General features: G+C 42.6%; 1 protein-coding gene across 1 annotated transcript in view; it reads right to left on the reverse strand.

Annotated features, from left to right (window-relative positions):
* Positions 1 to 19312, reverse strand: part of LOC129695104 (phosphatidylinositol 3-kinase regulatory subunit alpha-like) — a 78575-nt gene extending 59263 nt beyond the window's left edge. The window contains exons 1-2 of the mRNA XM_055631857.1: positions 19227 to 19312; positions 15807 to 16488 (exon numbers count right to left, since the gene is read on the reverse strand). Coding sequence (XP_055487832.1) covers positions 15807 to 16146 — 340 coding nt within the window. The 5' untranslated portion in view covers positions 16147 to 16488; positions 19227 to 19312. The remainder of the gene's footprint in view (positions 1 to 15806; positions 16489 to 19226) is intronic.
* Positions 19313 to 22551: the final 3239 nt, after the last annotated feature.

The following is a 22551-nucleotide window of genomic DNA, read 5'->3' on the forward strand; positions in this document are numbered from 1 at the left end:
TTTAAACAGCATTGAAAACAAACACATGTGCCTGCTCCTGAAATATTTTTCTCAACAATATGGTACAGTAGCTTTGTGTAGAAAAGGTTTGACTAGAATCTAATAGCCCAACTATTATTTTGGACTGTTCACTACAGGTGGGAGAGTTAAAGTAACAAAATACACCAGAAATAAAATTAACTACCACAAATACCCTTCTGGGCAGAGAATAGAGCTTTTCCTCATCTTCAGAAACATTCCAGCAAGTCATTTCCACACACTCTTCATTGTTTCTCTCAAAGTTTGGAGTGGAGAACTGAATTAATACTGCAGCAGAACTAGGTTTTATGTAGGTTTGGCAGTAATTTGTCAAGTATGCATTAACAGAACTCTGATTTTTTCAGCTGTGCTTAAGAAATATAATCCAGTCTGGAAGAACATCAAGTATTACTTTTTTTCCCCTCAATCTTTTCTTGGACTGGCTCTATCACACCCTAAGGAACGGCAGCTCAGAAATGAGATAAGCAGTTTACATTTTACCTTAAAATCATAGTTTGACCTGATTTAGTGGATACAAATTCAGATTCTTCATTCAACACAAAGTCTTATTTTGTGCAACAACTTAATGTGAACAAGTCTAGTAGAAATTTAACAGAGCAGAATGAAAACTGATATCGCTGCACATCTTTAGAGATATCCAAAATATGCTCACCATGGAAACCATGCCAAATGAGCCAATTTGCAATTGAAACTTTCCATTTTCTTAACTCCAGCAAAAGCAAAATACTTAATCTGTTAGAATACAACATTGTGAATGCCTTAAATCACCCATCTTATGAAATGACCTCAACAGCTTGCTTTTTGGATACCTTAACTTCAAGAACCAAGAACATTAATGCAGTGGAGACTTCCAAATTATGAGAATATCAGAACAAACAGGAGCAGAGCACCAAATTTGTTTAGGACAGAACTGCAGATGCTGGAAAATCGAAGGTAGACAAAAATGCTGGAGAAACTCAGCGGGTGAGGCGGCATCTATGCAGCGAATGAAATAAGACAACGTTTCGAGTTGTGACCCTTCTTCAGTCTGAAGAAGGGTCTCAACCCGAAACGTTGCCCATTTCCTTTGCTCCATAGATGCTGCCTCGCCCTCTGAGTTTCTCCAACATTTTTGTCTACCAAATTTGTTGATGTTGTTTAAACAATATGGACATTGCCAGGTAATGCCCATCTTGGTGTTCCGAGCTGAAGGTATTCCCACTGTGCTGTTGTGAAGGGAGCTCCTGGATTAGGCCCAGCAATGATAAGGGAGCTAGCAATATATTTCCAAGAATAAGCCATAGACGATGACCCTGTAGATCTATTGCCCTTGTTCTTTTTGTGCTTATCAGAGATTAGGGGAAGAAACATTCTTTTGCAGCCACTGAGCATTTTGTCTGTTGAAAGCGTAGCATGCCAGTGCACCAGATGGGGAGTGAACAGATGTTCAATGATCCTCAATTGGTGCTTTGTAGGGGAGATGACGGTGATGTTGAGTTCAATTGCTACAGATTCTTTGCCCTGATGGGTCAAAATACTTGTGTTGTGTTTGCATTCTTAGAGACGTGAGAAGTGTACCTTGTTTGAGCAGTCATGTGGAAAATTGATTACAAATTGGTTAGGAAGCCTGTCTTCTGACTTTCTCTCATAGCTGCAAAACATGCATTTCAATTGATTTATATGCGATGATAATCCCAGTGTGTTGACATTCTTAGCGATTAAAAATATCTTGGGAAGGTGTCTAGATTCCCATTATATCAGGGACACGGATTGCGAGCAACATGGAGCAATAATCCGATGGGTTTATACTGATGTATATAAGAATTGAAATACAGATAACTCATTATAACAGACCATGGGGGTGGGGATAAAAATGGTTTCTGTCATTGCTGCTATAACTGAAAAAGCAGCCAACTAACATACTAAACCTCTTCCTGAAAGGTTTAGACTTCTGTTGGAACACTGGCAACTTCACCATGAGAACCATGGTAATTTCAAAATTGCCATAGTTCATAAGGAATAGGAGTAAAAATAGGCTATTCGGCCCATCAAGTTTACTGCAATCATGGCAGATCTATCTCTCCTTCCTAACCCCATTCTCCTGCCTTCTTGTACAGGGCCCCAGTGGGACCACACCTTCTTGTATAGGTTTCTCGTGAGACCACACCTGGAGTATTGTGTACAGTTTGTCTCCAAATTTGAGGAAGGACATTCTTGCTATTGAGGCAGGGCTGTCATATGCTGAGAGAATGGAGTGGCTGGGCTCGTATACTCTGGAATTTAGAGGAATGATAGGTGATCTTATTGAAACATAAGATTAAGGGTTTGGACACGCTAGAGGCAGGAAACATGTTCCCATTGTTGGGGAATCAAGAATCAGCCACAGTTTAAGAATAAGGGGCAAGCCATTTAGAACAGAGATGAAGAAACACTGTTTCACACAGGTACACAAAAAAGCTGGAGAAACTCAGCGGGTGCAGCAGCATCTATGGAGCGAAGGAAATAGGCAACGTTTCGGGCCGAAACCCTATTTCAGACTGATCGAGGGTGTGGGGGGGCAGGGACAAGAAAGGAAAAAGAAGGAGGAGCCCGAAGGCTGGGGGATGGGAGGAGACAGCAGGGGGACTGAGAAAGTGGAGGAGATAGCATGGACTAACAAAATTGGGAGAATTCGATGTTCATGCCCCCAGGATGCAGACTCCCCAAGCGGAATATGAGGTGCTGCTCGCTGTGGCCATGGAGGAGACCCAGGACAGAGAGGTCGGAGACAGAATGGGAGGGGGAGTTGAAGTGCTGAGCCACCGGGAGGTCAGCTTGGTTATTGCAGACCGAGCGGAGGTGTTCGGCGAAACGATCGCCCAACCTCCGCTTGGTCTGACCGATATAGGTCTGCTGACATCTAGAGCAGCGGATGCAATAGATGAGGTTGGAAGAGATACAGGTAAACCTCTGTCGCACCTGGAACGACTGTTTGGGTCCTTGAACGGAGTCGAGGGGGGAGCCAAAGGGAAACTGTTTCACACAGAATTGTGAGTCTGTGGAATTCTCTGCCTCAGAGGGCGGTTCTCTGGATACTTTCAAGAGAGCTATATAGGGCTCTTAAAGATAGTGGAGACAGGGGATATGGGGAGAAGGCAGGAACAGGGTACTGATTGTGGATGATCAGCCATGATCGCATTGAATGGTGGTGCTGGCTCAAAGGGCCGAATGGCCTACTCCTGGCACCTATTGTCCATTGCCTATTCTTCCCATAATCTCTGACATCTGTACTAATCAAGAATCTATCTATCTCTGCCTTAAAAATATCCACTGACTTGGCCTCCACAGCCCGTGGCAAAGAATTCCACAGATTCACCACCATCAGACTGAAGACATTTCTCATCTCCTCCCACATCGACTCTGTCCAAGCCTTTTACTATTCTGTACGTTTCAATGAGGCCCTTCCTCATTCTTCTAAACTCCAGCAAGTACAGGCCCAGTGCAAACAAAAGCTCATCATTGGTTAATCCACTCACAGGGTAACCTACTCATCATAGTTACCCATCACTAGCCTCAAACTACAACATTCCCATATGCCCGGCTAGTCTGCCTGTGGCATTTTGGATTTCTATGCCACGGACGTATATACCACATTTACGTTCTTGCGTATGCCACTTGTAGACGTCTTCAAGATTTTTATCTTGCGCAATTCTCATGCTTCCTTCTACTAGAGGAAGTTTAAGATGTAGAACCTACACTGAACTTTAATGAAAATGAGACAGACATCTAGCGACAGTAAACAGATCGAGACGATATCATTCCACCCGTCACTCCGTGAACAAATTCAGTCCTTTGTTCCCAATATAACCTTGCGGTGCAGGCTCGAAGGGCTGAATGGTTACAACACGTTGTCGTTGTCCACTATTACCAAAACCTCTCAAAGGGGTCCGTATAACAAAGGTAGACTGTATCCAAGTTCATCATTCTACATTTTCTGCTAAATTATTTATCTTCTGTTGCTTCCCCTGGAGCTTGCGGCATATTCACTTTCATCTGCTAATATGCCAATTCCCATTATCACTTGACTACACCAATGAGGTGATATACAATATTCAATTAACCTACCTCACACTGTTCGGATGTGGGATGAAACCAAAGCAGCAGGAAGAAACTTATACACTCAAAGTCAATGTACAAACTCCACACTGACAGCATAAAAAGGTCAGGCTCAAAACAATTCCTGGAGCTGCAAGGCAACAGTATTAAGTGTTGCATCATTACACCAGTGTTGCAATTGCAGAGCAATTTGGCAGGGAACAGTGATATATCTGGATGCAAACATTCAGCTGCTCTTCCATTCAATATAACCATAGTTGAGCTGCATTTCATCCACTTTCCAATCCAATCCTCATCCATTATACCAAAAAGGCCACCACTTTCATCCTTGAATCCACTCATGAGAAAAGCACTCCAAATTGAGAAGATACCGAAAGATAATTTGCAATTTTTAAGAAATAGTGGTTGATAAATTTTTAAAACGTTCCCATCACCCACAAAAACATTTTATATATATGAAAATATTGCAAAAACCACACTTCTCAAAGGGACCAATATGTCACGGATGCAAACCTTGCAAAGTAACAAAGAACACCATTCACTTTAGAGCATTTCTGAAGTGGAGCTCAAGAAATACAACTACTTTCCAACTTGTGACACTTCACACAGAACAAACAAAATAGACTAAACCATTACATTTAAACCTTAGCACTAACCTATGGCATTTATAGATGTGTACACATGGAAAATGCCAATGAAGAGGCTTTCCTTTTACAGTAATTCCAGGCCAATACAAAGCAAACACCTTACTTACTATCTAGTGCAGGTCACTCGTTCTCTATTGGTAAACCAGTAACCATCAGTAATATGATGCATATGTTAAACAAGATAAAAATAGATTAGTAATTTAAATCCATCCACTTTCATGTGACAAGTTGCTCCAATTTCAGATTAAGATTTGTATTTTAATTTTATTTTAAGTGTTGCAACAGCCTTTCCACAAACTAAACTCAAAACACAATGGGATAAAGAGGCAACCAAGATTAATGATTTAGAGGTAGAATGATGAATAAACAAAACTTGACGTTCTCAAACGCTGCATCAGGAGAAAACATGGACTGAAAACAGGGCCAGATGCATTCAAACCACTTCACAGAAATATCTTAATTAAAATCAGCAAAAGGATTCTTGACATTAGACAAAACATGATTAATTTTTGTATTTAAGTGTGTTTGCAGCAGTTATTCTCACCAACCTCTTTTGAAGATACAGTTTGATATCTTTCTTTGTCAGCGGAGCAAAATCCTTACCACATTTTAGCCAAATAGTTCTTCAATGGTAACAAAATAACAACTCGTCGGCTGGAACTATTCTTATAAATAGGCCTGCAATGGGTTTAAACACTAGAATTATTATTACTTAAAAGAAAAAATTATAGGTTGTTCCTGGGTTCTGACGCCTGAATTATCGATATCCTAGATACATGAATGAACATTTGGAAGACTGGTGGGACAATTTTGCCAGAATGGGGTATCGACCTGCCTTTCTACCACCCCCCCACCACCGTCCCAAGACTCAAAACAAACTAGGATCTAGATCGAACCAAGGAGAGCTGGGAGCGCCGAGTACATGCACTCAGTCACTCTTCCTGCACCTGTTCTCCCATCAAAGCCGTTTCTATTCTATTCTCCTCTCCCAATAGATATCTTTATTCATTTCAGGATACGAACAGTTCCTGGGAATAGAACCCTGTCATACCCTAGGGACTGTATGTACTATATTGCAATCCAAAATATTAGATACGCAATTTCAGACAAAAACACAAAATTAATTCAGTTAAGATTGGAAATCTAAAAAAAGTGGCAATTCATCTATTGGAAAGCTGGAAGAATCAAAGCAATCTGTCAGAATGCAATGATTTTAAAGCCAAATTTAAATTCAACCTGTATTCCACAGATGATGATTAATCGTCCTTTTCCTGAAGAGACACACACAAAGCCTTCAATTCAGTGAAAGGAATTTATAGCAACACGGAAATATTTTTCCACCCTTGGCCAGATTCCATGACTCATTACTGCACATATAGAAACCCAGATGAATTACAAATGTATGAACTAGGAGTAAGGCACTCTTTCAAAGTGTTGAGCACTATGCAACTTGTTCATAAAAAGGGAGAAGCATTTTTCTCCCGTTTCAAAAACGTGGGTTCTAGTAGCTTAATTGGCTCCTGTAAAACATCCATAATTTTATGGGCAAATCATGGTCTGGGGAGAGTTGATGGGACTATGGAGAGAATAGAAAATTGTGATTGTACATTGATTACTGCAAATGGATGATAAATAGTGCAGCATAATCCTGGCGGGTCAAATCCCAGGTTTGTGCTGTATCTCTCTCCGACTGACTGTTTTTATGGCTGAAGTGGATAAAGAAATGAAAAGCCAAACTGGAATGTGAAAATGAGGTTACAATCACATCTTTTTGAATGAAGACAATTTGAGAGGCCATTTGTGCTCTTAATTCTAGTATTTTTCAAAACTAGGCGCCTTTATGTGATTACTAGTCCCCCCTGCCCCCAACACAAATGCCTTTAGCTATAGCATCTAACATTTTCTCTATGGCAGATATTAAATTAACTGACCTATAGTTTCTTTTTTTTCCCTCCTTTTTGAACAACATACAACATTTGGTCTGGAAATGGAAAGGAAAGGTTGAGAGGGATATGGGCCAAATATGGGCAAAAGGGACCAGCGTTGATGGACATTTTGGTTGGCAAGGCCAATTTGGCCCATTTACATGAACAAATGGAATCTTCAACAAATCTAGGAAATAGAGAAAATTTAAAACCAATTTATGTTAAGACCCCGTGATGAATACCATGAGCATCTGGGGAATTTAAGAGATGAATAATATTTTTTCTTGATCAAACAACTTAATAAAGTTGATCTTTATTTCACTGTCCTTTACATTATAACCATTTATGACACATGCTCCTTTTCATACTAATAATGTAAAAATCTATTTGCACCACTTGGAAAAGATGTGGATTGAATACACAGGCCTATATACATGTGTGCCCTCCACAACGTTACCTCCCAAGCCAATGTCACTTTTCTGCTCGAGGCTGTGAGAAACTATTTGCGCTGTTTATCGAGACTAGTATTTTGCCAAGTCCAAAAGATTTCAATTCCCAACAGTCAAATTCTAACATAAATAGCCTGCAGCTCCTATTTCTACTCATTTTAAAGATCCAGACAAGAATGCATAAGAATATTTTACCTATGCAGAATCAAACTATTAACAGATCATATCTCTTAATATAGATCAAAGTGTTTTTTATTTAAAAAGGCAGTTAAGCCTCTGAACAGCCCCTACATTATTTAGTCAAATTCATAAACCATTAAAACAACATATCAAACACGGTATATAACAGCACTTGTTTGCAATGCCATTGTTTGCTTCTGGAGCAATGGTGTAATCATTGTACTCATTCCTTTATTTCCACATTTAAAATATAGAATAGCATACAGAAAACATGATTTTAAACAAAAGCATTTGATAATTTGAATAATAATTCAGATGTATTAGTGAGAATTATCCATTTAGTTAAGAGACACATCATGGAAACAGGCCTTTGTCAATATACAAACAGTGTAAGCTACCCGAAGTTGTTGAATTAAATAAAGTGCCGGTACAACGTAGATGGACAAGATCTTCTTCAAGCTTACATTGAACCTCATTACTGCAGCGCAAACACCACAGGCATGTGGGTCAGAATGGGACTGCGTTGGCAAAACAAACGCAACTAGAAGCTTGGTGACTTAACACAAGGTTGTTACATGGAGACTAAGCAACCAATGATGCCCATTAGGCAGCACCTTGCAATTCTCTCATTGCAATGTCTAATTATTTCTAAAACAATTGCATGCCCTTCAGCTACACAAGTATCTAGCATCAGTCACACAAGTTCATAAGCTATCAGTGAAAAAAACATTCTGAAACTTAGGTAGCTATGATTTGGACTAGTGCAAAGGTATCTTTGGTTAAAACAAAAGTTGCAGCTTTTTTTCTGCTTAATTTTCAATGTGGTTCTATAACCGACCCAAATCGCATTTAACCACATGATACAAATGGTGCACCCAAATTAATCAATCACATCATATCAAATTTACATTATGTAAACACTTTATAGCAGAACAAGTAGAAACAAGGAACTGTAGATGCTGGCTTTATATCAAAGATAGACACAATGCTGGAGTAACTCAGCAGGTCAGACAGCATCTCTAGAGATAAAGGATGGGTGACATTTCGGGTCAGACAGCCTGAAGAAGGGCCCTGTCCCGTAACTCATTCATCCTTTTTCTCCAGAGATGTTGTCTGACCCGCTGAATTACTCTAACACTTTGGCTCTATTATATGTAATGCTTTGAGGTAATTCAGCAACAAACAGACCAATAAGGTGGTGAAATATGATTTGAAAACTGTTATAAAACAAGCAGAGTTCCAGAAAAACTCAATTTTAGAGGGTTGAATGTTGGAAAATAGCTACAAATTAAAGGCAAATCCAAATGTGCCAAAGAAGGGTAATGATAGAGAGAAAAGAAAAGTTGATGTCACGCTAGACTTCACAGATGGACAGACCAGTCCATATAAAAAAGGGATCAAGCATTTAAGAGCAAGGTGTATAAACTCAATAGAAATGCAAGGGAAACAAAATATGCAAACACATTGACTCTAACCATTCACAAGTCCCCATTGCCCAAAGGTTAAGTGGTTATGGAGTTAAAATGACTTGGAATTGTTCTCATCTCATCCATTTGCAAAACAGAGCAGCCCGACACATTACAAATAATAGGGTTCTGTAGATGGAACCTGAAGCCCCAGACTACCCAATGGACTGTACATTGGCAGTGTGTGCTGGCGCAAGATAGTTTCCACCATTTCTAAACACCTCTGATAATCACATTGAGTCATGTGACATGCAGTTAAATCGATTAAAGCATTAACATTAATCAAAGTAAAACAGTGAAGAAAACAAACCACTCGTCTTCATTTATCTCAATGATAAAGTTATAATGATTTATCACTTGCAAACAGGGCCTTTGAACAGTTTATGACAAACATAAAATCTAATGTCCAGGTAGTTCTAACCATAGTTTTAGGCTTATCTCACTGTACGTACAGCCTTTATGCCACTGACACTTGAAAAAACCCAGGTCACCAGGATGCATCTCCAATTGAACAATTAGCACATCATGAGGATTTTTAATGAAGGTTACCCCACAGCCCCCCCCCCCCCATGCACAATCTCAAACCTGAAGCCAACCATTCCCACAGCATCCAAGTGTTTTCAAATGCCAAATAAGGGTTGTTACATTCTGTTAATTGGCAAAACACTGTGGAGTCGCTACAAGAGTAACATTGTAAAGTGTATTCATTAATTAGCCTTGTAAATATGCATGTTACCAAATACAAAGACAAGTCAATACTACAGAGCTCTAACATGTGATTTGCAAAGCAAACATCAGAGTGCCAAAGATCTGAACAGAATACAGCAGAAACTTCTCATTGCTGATATGTGGAGATACAGGAACTCAATATGTGCATTCATTAAAATGATAAATTGTTTCCACAGTAAGGAAGATTGGTAACCCGATGTTGCAACTTTAAAATAACTGACATAAAGAGGGAAGTGGGATGGAACTTGGTCCTAGAAGGGCAAAATCTATAACACTACTTGAAGGAAAATGAAGTGGCGATAACATTTAAAAAAATAATGTTTTAATGGATCACGCAAATTAAATGCATTCTAAAGAGAATATTTTTGGAAAATGCTGGAATGCAAGACTGAAGTTGTTTCAAGCATATACCTAACCACATGGTTTATTTCTTTGCTGTAAAGACCAATTAAACAATTATACAATTTGAATAGTTTATTGCTAATTTTATGGCTTTACGATATACTATAGTTATTGTTTCCAAAAAAGAACATAATGAAAGGTCAGTCCAAATTCATCGGCTTTAAATTTCGATCAAGACCAACTATTTTCTATAATAATTGGGGGAAAAACAACTTTCACATGTTTCTATACGAATCATTTTGAAGCAAATGTTCAAACTTGTTCAAGAAATGCTTATTAGGTGTTGATGGGACTTTCATTGTTGATTTTAACAAATACTTCCGCTTTATTTAAATTATGGTGGCACAGAATGAATGCTTGCCAGTATTGAAGTATTTTTATATAATACTTTTAATGTAAAAACTATAATTTTCCTTGGGTGGTCTCATCTAAAATTTATGATCATTCTCATAATCTTCTGGATCTTCTCAAATGCCAGCACATCCTTCTTCAGATATGGGGCCTAAAACGGTTCACAATCTTCAAATGTGGTATGAGCAGTGCCTTATAAAGCCTTAGCAGTACATTCCTGTTTTTATATCCTAATTTATGATATTAATTTTGGATAAGAGGCTGCAAATTTGTGTTGATAAATGCAAAACAGCAGATTGGAGAGGTCCAATCCAGGAAATGTTCACATTGTTCTGATGCTGTGGTATACAACAATGTTTTTTGTGAGACAAGCCAGATTTGCAATTAAAACCACCTTCAACAGACATTAAAACAGCATTTCATTTTGACTAAGCCATTCAAAAAACACAAAACCCTAGTTTCTATTTTTAAAAATGCTAGCGATTCACACCTTCCTCTTAGAAAGCCAACAATTCCCACCACCTTAAGTCAGGAAGCCAAATGCATTTCCGTACTCTGCAACTTTAATAACCATTGTGCTTCTATTTCATATAAATGTGCCCATCTGTAACAAAAGCAACATTAAGGAAGGAGGAGATGGCAGGGATAGCAATTCATAAGAATTTTACTACCCACTAAAGCACATACCATTTTAAAATGCTCTTTGAAATTGCAGTTGGTGCAAGCAAAAACCCCACAAAAAAAAACATGCATCCCCCATATACATGCATCTAAAGCTGGATGCAATTCAGTGTGTAGATTCAAATTCAGAGGGTCAGTCTGGACCAAACATAGTCCTTGGGTCCCTCGTCACCGAATCCATTGTGCAGCATCATGAGAACCACAGGTGCAGATCCCGAGGTGAGTAGTTCAATTTCAGGTCCCCAGCCAGTTTCCACAATGCTTCTCTAAATCCTTTGTGATTCTGCTGGAAGGGGCCATAGGTCACATTTACAGAAATGGAAACTCCTGGGAAGGACTGTTGATCCTCTGACTTGAATAGTAAGTAGCCAGATTGGACAGATAGCCCTTGAGGGGGCAACTAGCAATGGTGGGCCAGACAGTACCATTCAGCATAAGAGATTTTGCTCATTGAGCATTCAGGCCAACTGGGAGTGCAACAGCCATTTAAGATTAGAATTCCACCAAAAGTCAGAATGTTCATATCCAGAAGTAATTTACAGTAACTCACTGAGATCCAATATTTCAATTTTAAGCAAAGTTATTTAATATGCAGCACATGGCTCAAGTCAGTGCTAACCACAATCTCAGTGCTAACCATGATGCCAATACAAACTTCACATAGTCCATATCCCTCCATTACCTACCTGTCTAAATTTCAATGACATGTTCTATTTGCTTCCACCTGTTGTGTGCTCCAGGCACATACAACTTTCTATATAGGATACTTGCCTTGTAAATCCCCTGCAAACTCCCTCCCTTCCATAAAGCCACCCCTCTATTATTTGACAAGGGAAGGGTATTATGTGAGATGCAAGGATATCACCTCCATTTGCAAACTATACCAGAAGGTATACAAGGTATAAAATGGGAAAAAGAATGGTGGGTGAGGGAAGGGTGAGATTAAAAAAACAAGAGAAATACACTTTGGAAGCAGAGATTTTGGCTGAGATTCTAAATTACTTTGAATGGGTTTAGAAATGAGTGCCACCAAACTGCAAGAACAGACTCGAAAGGGCTCCATTGTTCCACTGTAATACGTTTATGATCTAAGCACCAAAATGAATACAAGTAAAGGCTTTTCACCCAGGAAACATAATTCTCTAACAGCAATTAAACCAATTGCTATTTAGGCATTTAGAAGAAAATCTAAAGTAGATGAAAATATAAGCAATGTCCAAAAATGTTTGAGCAGTTCAAAAATGTTTTCTACAATTCACAGCGTGAAACAGCTGCCAATTTGCATGCAGCAAGCTGACACAAGCAAAACAGATAAAATCAATGTCACAATATTAGATCAAGAGAAATACTGGCAAGAATTCCAAACAATAACTGCTGCATGCTTCATTTTAAACATGTAGAACATTTACATCTATATGGGGTGGGGGGGGGGGGGGGGGGGGGGGTGGGGGGGGGGGGGGGGGGGGGGGGGGGGGGGGGGGGGGGGGGGGGGGTGGGGGGGGGGGGGGGGGGGGGGGGGGGGGGGGGGGGGGGGGGGGGGGGAATAATGCCAAGATAAAAGACAATGGGGCAACAAAAGTGGAGTGGGAGAGTATTAGGCAAGGATGATAACAGGAATGAGTTGAACTGTTGTATTTGCTTGGAATAACATATCAACTGAACTAGAATTAAAATTCTAATCATTCCCAAATACCGAAAATTAGCTAATCGTTTGCCCGACAGAAATGTTCTGCAAGTGATCTTATAATACGGCAAAAACAGTGTGCTCAAATAGTCCCATTACAGTAACTTGGTATTGGATGAAGAATGAGACAAGGAAATAATAGAATGGATCTTGGACTGCAGACCTGCAAGAATCTGACATTTCCCTGCAACCTCCGAACTCCTGGATGAAAATGGAAAACTGATCTTGACTTACTGATTAAGCACAGACTGCAAGTACCCAAAACGCCTCAACTGAGTCCATCAATGCCTCTACTTAGAAGATTGAGAAGATCTGGTATGTCAACTAATACTCTTGAACCTCAACAGGTGTACAGTAGAATGTATCACAGCCTGGTTTGGCAACTCATATGCCCAGAAACAAAGATTGGGAAAAATGCTAAACACTGCCCAGTCCATCAGGTTTACTGACTTCCCCACTATTGAAGGGAACTACAGGGCTCACTGCTTCAAAAAGACAGTCTGCAGAGACCCACACCACACTGGCCACATTCATTTTGCTTAAACAAGGTTTGGCGATAACCATGCAATATTAACTCCACATTAACTCAACAAATGAAGCAGCATACAGCATGATTTGAACAACACTTGGGCATGGCTGGGAAGTAACATTCATATCACCAAAACAGCAGATAATGATCTCTAACAATGATCCCGGTGGTTCAATGGCAACACCATCACCAAATACCCCCATTAATATCATATAGGTTGCAACTATGAGGCACAAGACTGGATGTGTGCAACTACAACATGAAGCTTGACACCATTCAGATCAAAGCAGACTGCTTGACTAGTAGGCTGCCCATCATCTACATCAGGGGTCGGCAACCTATGGCCCCCGGGCCAAATGCAGCCCGTAACCCGAAATCATCTGGCCTGCAGGCGGATTTTCCCCCCGTAACCATCCGCCCCGCCGAGCGCCCGAACCGCATCCTGCGCAAAGCCGCCGGCAGGGCTGCGCATCTTCGGTGAACACGTTTAAGAAAGAACTGCTGATGCTGGAAAATCGAAGGTAGACAAAAATGCTGGAGAAACTCAGCGGGTGAGACATGCAAGGATTGCATGAGGCTGCCTCACTCGCTGAGTTTCCTCAGCATTTTTGTCTACCTTCTGTGAACACACGATTTGATGTCTGCCATCTGGGGTGGGACCCATGTGTACACGCGATAGATGTGGCCCCCCATCCGCTCAGAAATGCGTCCCGGCCCCTATGCAGAACAAGGTTGCCGACCCCTGATCTACAGTTGCTTGTCCAAACAATACCAGCAGTACCTCCCAAATCTACAACCTTTATCTTGAGATAGACATGGTCTTAAGATTCACCCCTTCAATCATACACCACCCCAACTTGTAAATTACTGCTGGATTGTTTTCCCTAGAGTGGAGATGACTGGAGGCGACCCAAGCGGTATACAAACCTATAGGGACAGAATACAAGAATCGCCCCCTCCACACGCAGTGGAAATATGGAGATAAAAGAGTGTCGATTGGATTCAATTGATAGGAGATTTAGAAGGCTATCATATGGCCAAAGCCATCACATTCACCTGTTATTCTACAAACTTCAAAGTACCAAACACAGGACATATTGAAACTCCAAGCCTCCAGCAAGATTTATAACTAGGACTAGAGATTTAACCCGTGGGTGGTACATTCAATCAATTCCACAAGAATGATAATGCATGACAAAGAACAGCAAAATACAAATTAAATTCTCAATTTTGTAACATAATTTTACTATTCTTAGTGCTTATCAGATCACTGAAAATTTGCTCAGTAAATTTCCTTGGGCTACCAATGTATTCCTTTCTCAATCCTCCTGCATGTGCAAGTGAGTAAATGACACATTCCTCAGTCAAGTGTTCTCAGCATAGAGAGCAAATTATTGGTTTCACAAGAGATAAGGAAAGCAAAAACAATTTACCTGCTCCATTTGTCAATCATTTCTACTTGAAAAACTCACTCATGCCTGTCAAGAACTGCAGGCAATTCAAAACTGGCTCGTGACATTGTAAATACAAGAAACGGCTAGTCATTTGACCACAAGCGTGCTTCATCATCCACCATTCATCAAGACAATAGCTGATCAAGCAATGCCATTTTCCTAAAACTCTATAATCCCACCTTCTTATCTACTGATCTGTTTAGAACAAGACAGTCTCCCCACATCCCAGCAATAGAGAATGTTAAGCATTCACCGCCCTCAGTGAAACAATCTCTCTTCCCCACGATATTTTGAGACCAATTCCTGGGTCCAGATTTCTCAATTAGGGTAAACATCCTCCTTCTATCCAGCCTATCAGGTGTTGGAAGAGTTTGGGAAGGAACTAGATGCTAGTTTACACTGAAGATAGACAAAATGCTGGAATATCGTGGCATCTCTGGAGAAAAGGAACGGGTGATAATTTGCCGAGTCTGAAGAAGAGTCTCAACCCAAAACATCATGTTCAAATTTATTCACCTATTCCTTTTTTCTGCATGCCCGACCGCTTAGTTACTCCAACAATTTGCGTCTATCCAGGTGTTGGAAGAGTTGCCTTAGTTCTAAAGAGGTCGCAAATCGTTCTGTACTCTGGGAGAACTCAGTTCACCCAATCCTTCCTCAAACAAAACTTGTCAAACCCGAAACCAGTGAATCTAGCTCACTGCACACCTTCCGTCGCAAATATATATTTTAGAAAAGTAGATGAAATGTACACATTACCTTTCAAAAGCATCAAATAATCAACTGAACACAGAGGTCTGCTGTATCAATCTAATTCTACTCCAGCAGAATTCATAACCTTGAGATATGAGCAAAGTAAATTTACATGGGCAATTTTCCAATCAGTTCACTGACTTAAAAAGTCACTTTTCATGAACAGTGTGTAAATATCCTCTTAAAAAGCAGAAATGCATTCCAGACTTTAAGTATAATTCAGATAATAGAATTTGTAAACTATATAATGTCTTCAATTTGCTATTAGATTAATACAATAAATTAATTTTGGAATTGTTGTGATCCTCTCCCCCCCCAAAGTGTTCCCTAACTGTTACAACTCCAATCACTGCTTCTTTATGCCAGGCGACTTCGACTGCACCACCTCCCCACCCAACCAATCATCGTCAGCCTTGTATCCAAGTATCACGGAAATGACTGACCTTGCTGATCCGCATCCTCTGGTCTCAATGGATTTGGAGCCACTGGCAACGGCCTGGGAGGACGTGGCTTGGGTGTTGGCGGAGAAATCTTCCTGCGACCATAAAATTCTACATATGTTCCTGGAAAATCTCCCCTTTCCTGGGTGGTTTCATTTATGCCGGTGAGCCAGCCAATGTCCTCGGGTCTCGCCTCATCTCCCTCACCAAAGCCCAAGGCTAACAGAGCACTTTTAGTGACAATCAGTATATCACCACTATGCAAATCAATGTCTTCTTCGCGTTCTTTTTTGTATTCATATAGAGCTCTATATTGATATCCATCAGCACTCATTTTGTCCATTGTTATTATTGCAAAACACAAAAAAATTTGGCTTATGTACCCAACAAGTGATAAAACTCAAATTATAAATGAGGTTTCCCCCCCCAAAGTAGATTCACCCAGTAAAGTATTCACCAAAAGTGCCTTGCTTAATCAAAAAAAGGTCTCAAACTACTCTACCATTTCCATCAAAAATTTGCAATTCGGTTCTTCTAAAGAAACTATTCTTCTCAATGGCATCAGCAGATTCTTGAAAAATTCATGAGGTGAATTATTTGAAGTATCTTTTTTTAAGTGCTCCATCCACTGTATTCAGTCAACATTAAGTTGCATCCACTGCTCTGCTCTCTGACTGGTTCTGACCTATAAGGGGAAAAGGAATGTTTTATTTGTTAATAGAAGGTATTTACCATCTCATTTCTTATATAATAGCCAAGTCATAACAACTCGTGCACGATTCATATGAAGATAGCCCAACCAAATGCAGAATTTGTATATATGTACTTGAATACATACTGCAATAAAAAGGAAGGAGTTATAATTTACAACCTAATAAACTAGTTTAATTCAAGATCAAATGTTATGTTCATATCTTTTGAGGGCGGTCAGTTATTAATAAGGGGACAGAATAATAAATATTAGCACTGAAGCAAGAACTAGATGAAGGTGTTAGAAATTTATTGGCTTCACAGCCTTAATGAGTTGGAAATAATTCTATTTTCTAATTTTGAAACATTTTGTGTAAGCCTTGGTGTAATGGGATAGTATTTCAACTGCAAATTCACTTGCTGTGCCAGACAGAAATTTGATGCTACCTATAAAAGAAAACTAAAAAAACACTGAAAGCCTGTGTCATTGTATTTGATCATCCATGAAAGGATCAAAGAATAAATTCAGTGTGAAAAACAACTCAATCATGATAATCCATTACTTAAACTGAAGACAAAAATGTAACCCAATACAAATCCATAATTATCACCTCGCAATAATCTAAAAATCGGAAAACTAAGATTACAAATGCCTCAATAATTTATCAAAATAATTTTCATTTACTATTAATTCATCGTGCAAATGTCATATATCTTGAATCTCTTAGGAATGAAAAAAAATCGTCCTAAAAAGAATGGAGAAAGGCTGAAATAAAACAGAAAATGTTTTAAAAAACTCCTATAAGGCAGCGTCTGTGCAGAGAAACATAATTAATATTTTAGCCAGACAGCCTTTCGTCTGACTATTTCCACTACTTCAGTTTTTATTTCAGCTTTTCACCATCTGCGGTTCGTTTTTGCTTTGAGGGAAAACTGCAGATTGGAAATGGAAGTCTCCCTGGGCTTACTAGCATGTGGATTTGATTACTCGGTGAAGCTCAAAAATTCAATGCACTGCACTATTTTGGGGGGTGGGGGGGCGGCAAGAAAGTTTTCTTATAGATGTGGAAGATCAAGGGAAGCCAGTAACAACTTTTACAGATTTGATTTTTTTTTTCGTTCGACTAGCTAGCGTAGCAGCAATGGAGACTCGTGCAATCAGGAGATCGGTTAATATTTAAGGTAGAACGGCGAGAGCTCTTAATTTTTTTTTAAATAAACTTTTATTTCACATCTTTGCACCCCAAGCACGGCAATATTGCAAAAATACAACGCACTCGGTCTACATTTTACTGCATTCCCCTTTTCTTATGGGCAAATACGGCGGTTAAAGAAAAAGCAAAGGGCGCCTTATGGTCGCTAGCACGACGCTCCGCAGAACAATCCATATGGACCGTATTAATGTAGATACGTGGTCGGCGTAATCTTGCAGAACGAGGCTTTAGTTTAATTTGTTGCAATTATTTTCCAAAACAAAAACTTAAATTATGCGAAACTTAAATAGAATATCAACTAGAGTGCTGATGAGCAAGATTTTATCCCGCAATCTCAGGGGGTGGGGGGTTAAATAAGAGATGAATAGTTTATGAACAGAATAACGAGAGGCGAATGTTCCGACACGATTACAGCGCTCAAATTCCCTATATAGGGAAGGTGAACGACCCCCCCTCTTCCTCCCTCTGCAGAAGTCGTTAGTCTTTTCCTGCGGTGTCTTCCTTTCCAAAAAAAACCCTCTCTCCTCTCACCCCTTCACCCTCTATACCACTCACCCTCCTTCTCCCCCTCCCCATACCACTCACCCTCCTTCCCCCCCCCTCCCCATACCACTCACCCTCCTTCCCCCCCCTCCCCATACCACTCACCCTCCTTCCCCCCCCCTCCCCATACCACTCACCCTCCTTCCCCCCCCCTCCCCATACCACTCACCCTCCTTCCCCCCCCTCCCCATACCACTCACCCTCCTTCCCCCCCCCTCCCCATACCACTCACCCTCCTTCCTCCACCCCTCAACTACCCCAAACATCACCCCTCACTCCAGCTTCCCCCTCCCCAAGCAACCCCCCCAAACTCTCACCTCCTTCAACCCCCCATCCCCAATCCTCACTTCTCCTCAGTCTCCCCCCCCCCCCCCCCCCCCCACACCAAAGCCTCGACCCCTTTGATTCTCACCCGTCTTTCACCCCTCTCCTATCACAGGACTCGCTCAATCCTTACTCCACTTTCAGCCCCGCAACCCCCAACCCCCTTCACCAGTCTCACCCTCCCCGGGCCTCAACCCTTCACCAGTCTCACCCCTTACCCCCTCCGCAGCCACTCAGCCGCCAACCATTCCCTCACCCCTTTCTTCACCAGTCTAACCCTTACACCGCCCCCCTCCCCCCCCCTGCACCCGCCGACCATTCCCTCACCCCTTTCTTCACCCGCCAACCCCCCCCCCGCGCCCCCCCACACACAGACCCCCTCACACCCCCCCCTTTCTTCACCAGTTTAACCCTTACCCCCCCCCCCCCCCTCCCCCCCACCCCCCCGCTGACATTCCGTCTCCGTCCCACCCTCCCCCCCCCGGGGCCATGACACCGGGCCGAGCCCGCTAGCAGCCCGGGAGCGGGGGGGTAGCAGCAGCGGACGCCGCCGCCGCCGTCGTCGCGGCCGGGGGGGGGGGGGGGGTTCGTCGCGGCGGCTCCCTTTCTCCACCTCCCTCCAAACACAGACGCGGTGGCGGCGCTGTCTTACCCGAGGGTTGAGGCCTGGTGGTGGCGGCGGCGCTGGGTCCGGGCTGGTCTGGGTCTGGTCTGTGCCGGCGGGCAAGAAGGGAGGCCTGGAGCTGCTCGCTCGCTCGCTCGCCAGTCCAGTCCACTCCAGTCCGCGCCGCTCCTCCTCCTCCTCCCCGCGCGCCAGTATTGTTCCCCTCCGGCCCGCCCCTTCTGCCCACCCATTGGCCGCACCCGCTGCCGATCAACCAGCCTACCCCGCCCCTTCCTCATTCCTCATCTCCCATTGGTCGCCGTCCTTGTCCGTCAGTGAGATTAACCCGCCCTGCGCCGCGCCCATTGGTCCCTCGCCGTGACAGTCACCGGCGTTGTCCCGCCCCTTCCGCTGCTCTCCGCGCCCATTGGACCGTGACCCTGTCAATCACCCAGCTCCTCCCGTCTCTTTTGCTCAACCCAGCGCCCATTGGCTAACGCCCATGTCAATCATTATCATCGACCCGCCCCCTCCACTTTTCTTCATCTCCCATTGGCCTGGTGGCTGGTTAGCAGGGGTGAGGAGTCACGAGTGAAGAGTCAAGAGACAAGACTCAAGAGGGAAGAGTCACAAGTCAAGAGGGAAGAGTCACGAATCAAGAGGAAAGAGTCACGCGTCAAGTGATAAGACTCAAGAGTGAATTGTACCCTTCCTCACTAAGTCACCCAGCCTGACCTGTGACTCACCCATGTGTGACGACGCCACACATGAGGAACTCCGGTCCATCTTTCCCCAAAGTCTTTGAGTGATTTCATGGGACTGTTCTTTTCCTCATTGTCTCCTAACAGCTGAGGCGCACACCCTCTCTGCTCTCTACCGCCCCTCCCTCAAGCGACTTTGTACCCATTCAAATTACCTCTTGGTTTCCCACATGCTCATTTTCACCAAGAGAGTTGTGAATCTGTGGAATTCTCTGTCTCCGAAGGCAGTGGAAGCCGATTCTCTGCATGCTTTCAAGAGAGGGTTAGAGAGGGATCTTAAACACAGCGGAGTCAAGGGATATGGGGGGGGGGGGGGGCACTGATTGTGGATGATCAGCCATGATCACAGTGAATGGCGGTGCCAGCTCGAAGGGCCGAATGGCCTACTCCTGCACCTATTGTCTATTGCAAAGTCACGAGTGAAGTGACAAGATTCAAAAATCAAGAATCAAGAGGGAACAAAGGACAAAGGACATTTATTGTCACATGTCAATAGTGAATAGTGTCAAGGGTCACGTGTCAAGAGTGAATAGTGAAGAGTCAAGGGTCAAGAGTCACGAGTGAAGAGTTCCGACTTAGTGTTTTATATCATGTCCCAGATAGAACAATGAAATTCTCACTTGCAGCAGCACAACAGAATATGTAAAGTATGGATAGAACCTAGGTTTAATTATGCTGATAGACACAAAATGCTGGAGTAACTCAGCGGGACAGGCAGCATCTCTGGAGAGAAGTAATGCGTGACGTTTCGGTTGGAGAACCTTCTTCAGAATTTAATTATGCTGGTTCCTCAACTTCAGTCGGAGTCGCCAACCCCTCTCGTGCTGCTACAGGAGGCCAATTGCAATTATTGGTTTGGTGGTGGAGATCTCCCAATCCTTTTGTTGGTCATGTTCTATCTCAAACATATTCAAGGCATACAAGTTTGCAAGTTATAGGACCAGAATTAGGCCATTCGGCCCATCAGATCTACTCAGCCATTCAAATCATAACTAATCTATCTTTTCCTCTCACTGGCTGACATTTTTAAATTTCGTTGTACATGGTTCATGTTTTCTTGCCTTGTCCTGATAACCTCTGACATCCATATTAATCAAGACAATTTTTTCAACTTACCGAAGCCAATTAACCTACAAACCTACACGTCTTTAAAGTGCGAGAGGAAACCGGAGCTCCCGGATAAAACATACCCAGTGTACGAGGTGATCGCTGGTTAGCCTGGATTTGGTGGGCCAAACGGCCTACTCCACGCTGTATCATAAGTTCCAGATGCAGAATTAGCAATTTGGCCCATCAAGTCTACTTCGCCATTTAATCATGGATTCTCTCCAACACCAGCACATCCTTCCTCAGATATGGGGCCGTCCCTGCCTGCTTCAAAGTCTCCACTATTGTCCCTGTACCCAAAAAGGCAAGGATTACTGGTCTTAATGAGTCCAGGCCTGTCGCACTGACCTCTGTAGTCATGAAGACCCTTGAAAGGCTTGTGCTGGCCAAGCTGAAAAATATCACAAACCCCCTGCTGGACCCTCTGCAGTTTGCATATCGGGACAATAGATCTGTGGATGATGCAGTCAACCTGGGCCTGCACTTCATCCTCCAGCACCTAAACTGCCAAGGGACCTATGCGAGGATTTTTTTTGTTGATTTTAACTCTGCATCCGACACCATTGTGCCAGAGCTACCACACCCCAAACTTTCCGAGTTGACTGTGGCTGAACCCTTCTGTCGGTGGATCACCAGCTTCCTGCCAGAATGGAAGCAGCATGCGAGGCTGAGAAAACACATCTCGGACCCGCAAACCCTCAGCATAGGAGCACCGCAAGGCTGTGTACTCTCTCCTCTCCTCTACTCTCTCTACACCAATGACTGCACTTCCAGTGACTCCAGTGACTGCACCTCCAGTGACTCCTCTGTCAAGCTTCTCAAATGTGTGGATAACACAACCCTGATTGGACTGACCAAGGATGGGGAGGAATCTACCTACAGACAGGAAATGACACAGCTGGTGTCATTGCAACAACCTGGAGCTCAATGCTCTTAATACAGTGGAATTGATTGCAGACTTTAGGAGAGGTCATCCCACTCACCATCAACAACACCACAGTCACATCTGTGGAGTCTTTTAAGTTCCTGGGAACCACCATCTCCAAGGACCTTAAGTGGAGGGCTACCATCGACTCCACAGTCAAAAAGGCACAACAGAGGAGGTACTTCCTGCGGCAGCTGAGGAAGCACAATCTGCCACAGGCAATGATGGTCCAATTCTACATGGCCATCGTAGAGTCTGTCCTCACCTTCTCCATCATGGTCTGGTTTGGCTCAGCCACCAAGCACGAAATCCGGAGGCTGCAGCGAATTGTCCGATCAGCTGAGAAGGTTATTGGCTGCAACCTTCCCTCCATTGACGAACTGTAGCAAGGGCCAGGAAGCGAGCGGGCAATATCATCTCTGACCCCTCTCACCCTGGCCACAAACTCTTGGAATTACTTCCGTCTGGAAGGCGACTCTGGACTGTCATAGCTGCCACACCCAGACATAAAAACAGCGTTTATCCACGAATAGTTGCTCTACTCAAAAACCTAAAATCTGTAGCCTCCTTTTGCTCTGGT

The sequence above is a fragment of the Leucoraja erinacea genome, chromosome 3 (genome assembly GCF_028641065.1).
Source record: "Leucoraja erinacea ecotype New England chromosome 3, Leri_hhj_1, whole genome shotgun sequence".
In the NCBI taxonomy this organism is placed as follows: Eukaryota; Metazoa; Chordata; class Chondrichthyes; order Rajiformes; family Rajidae; genus Leucoraja; species Leucoraja erinaceus.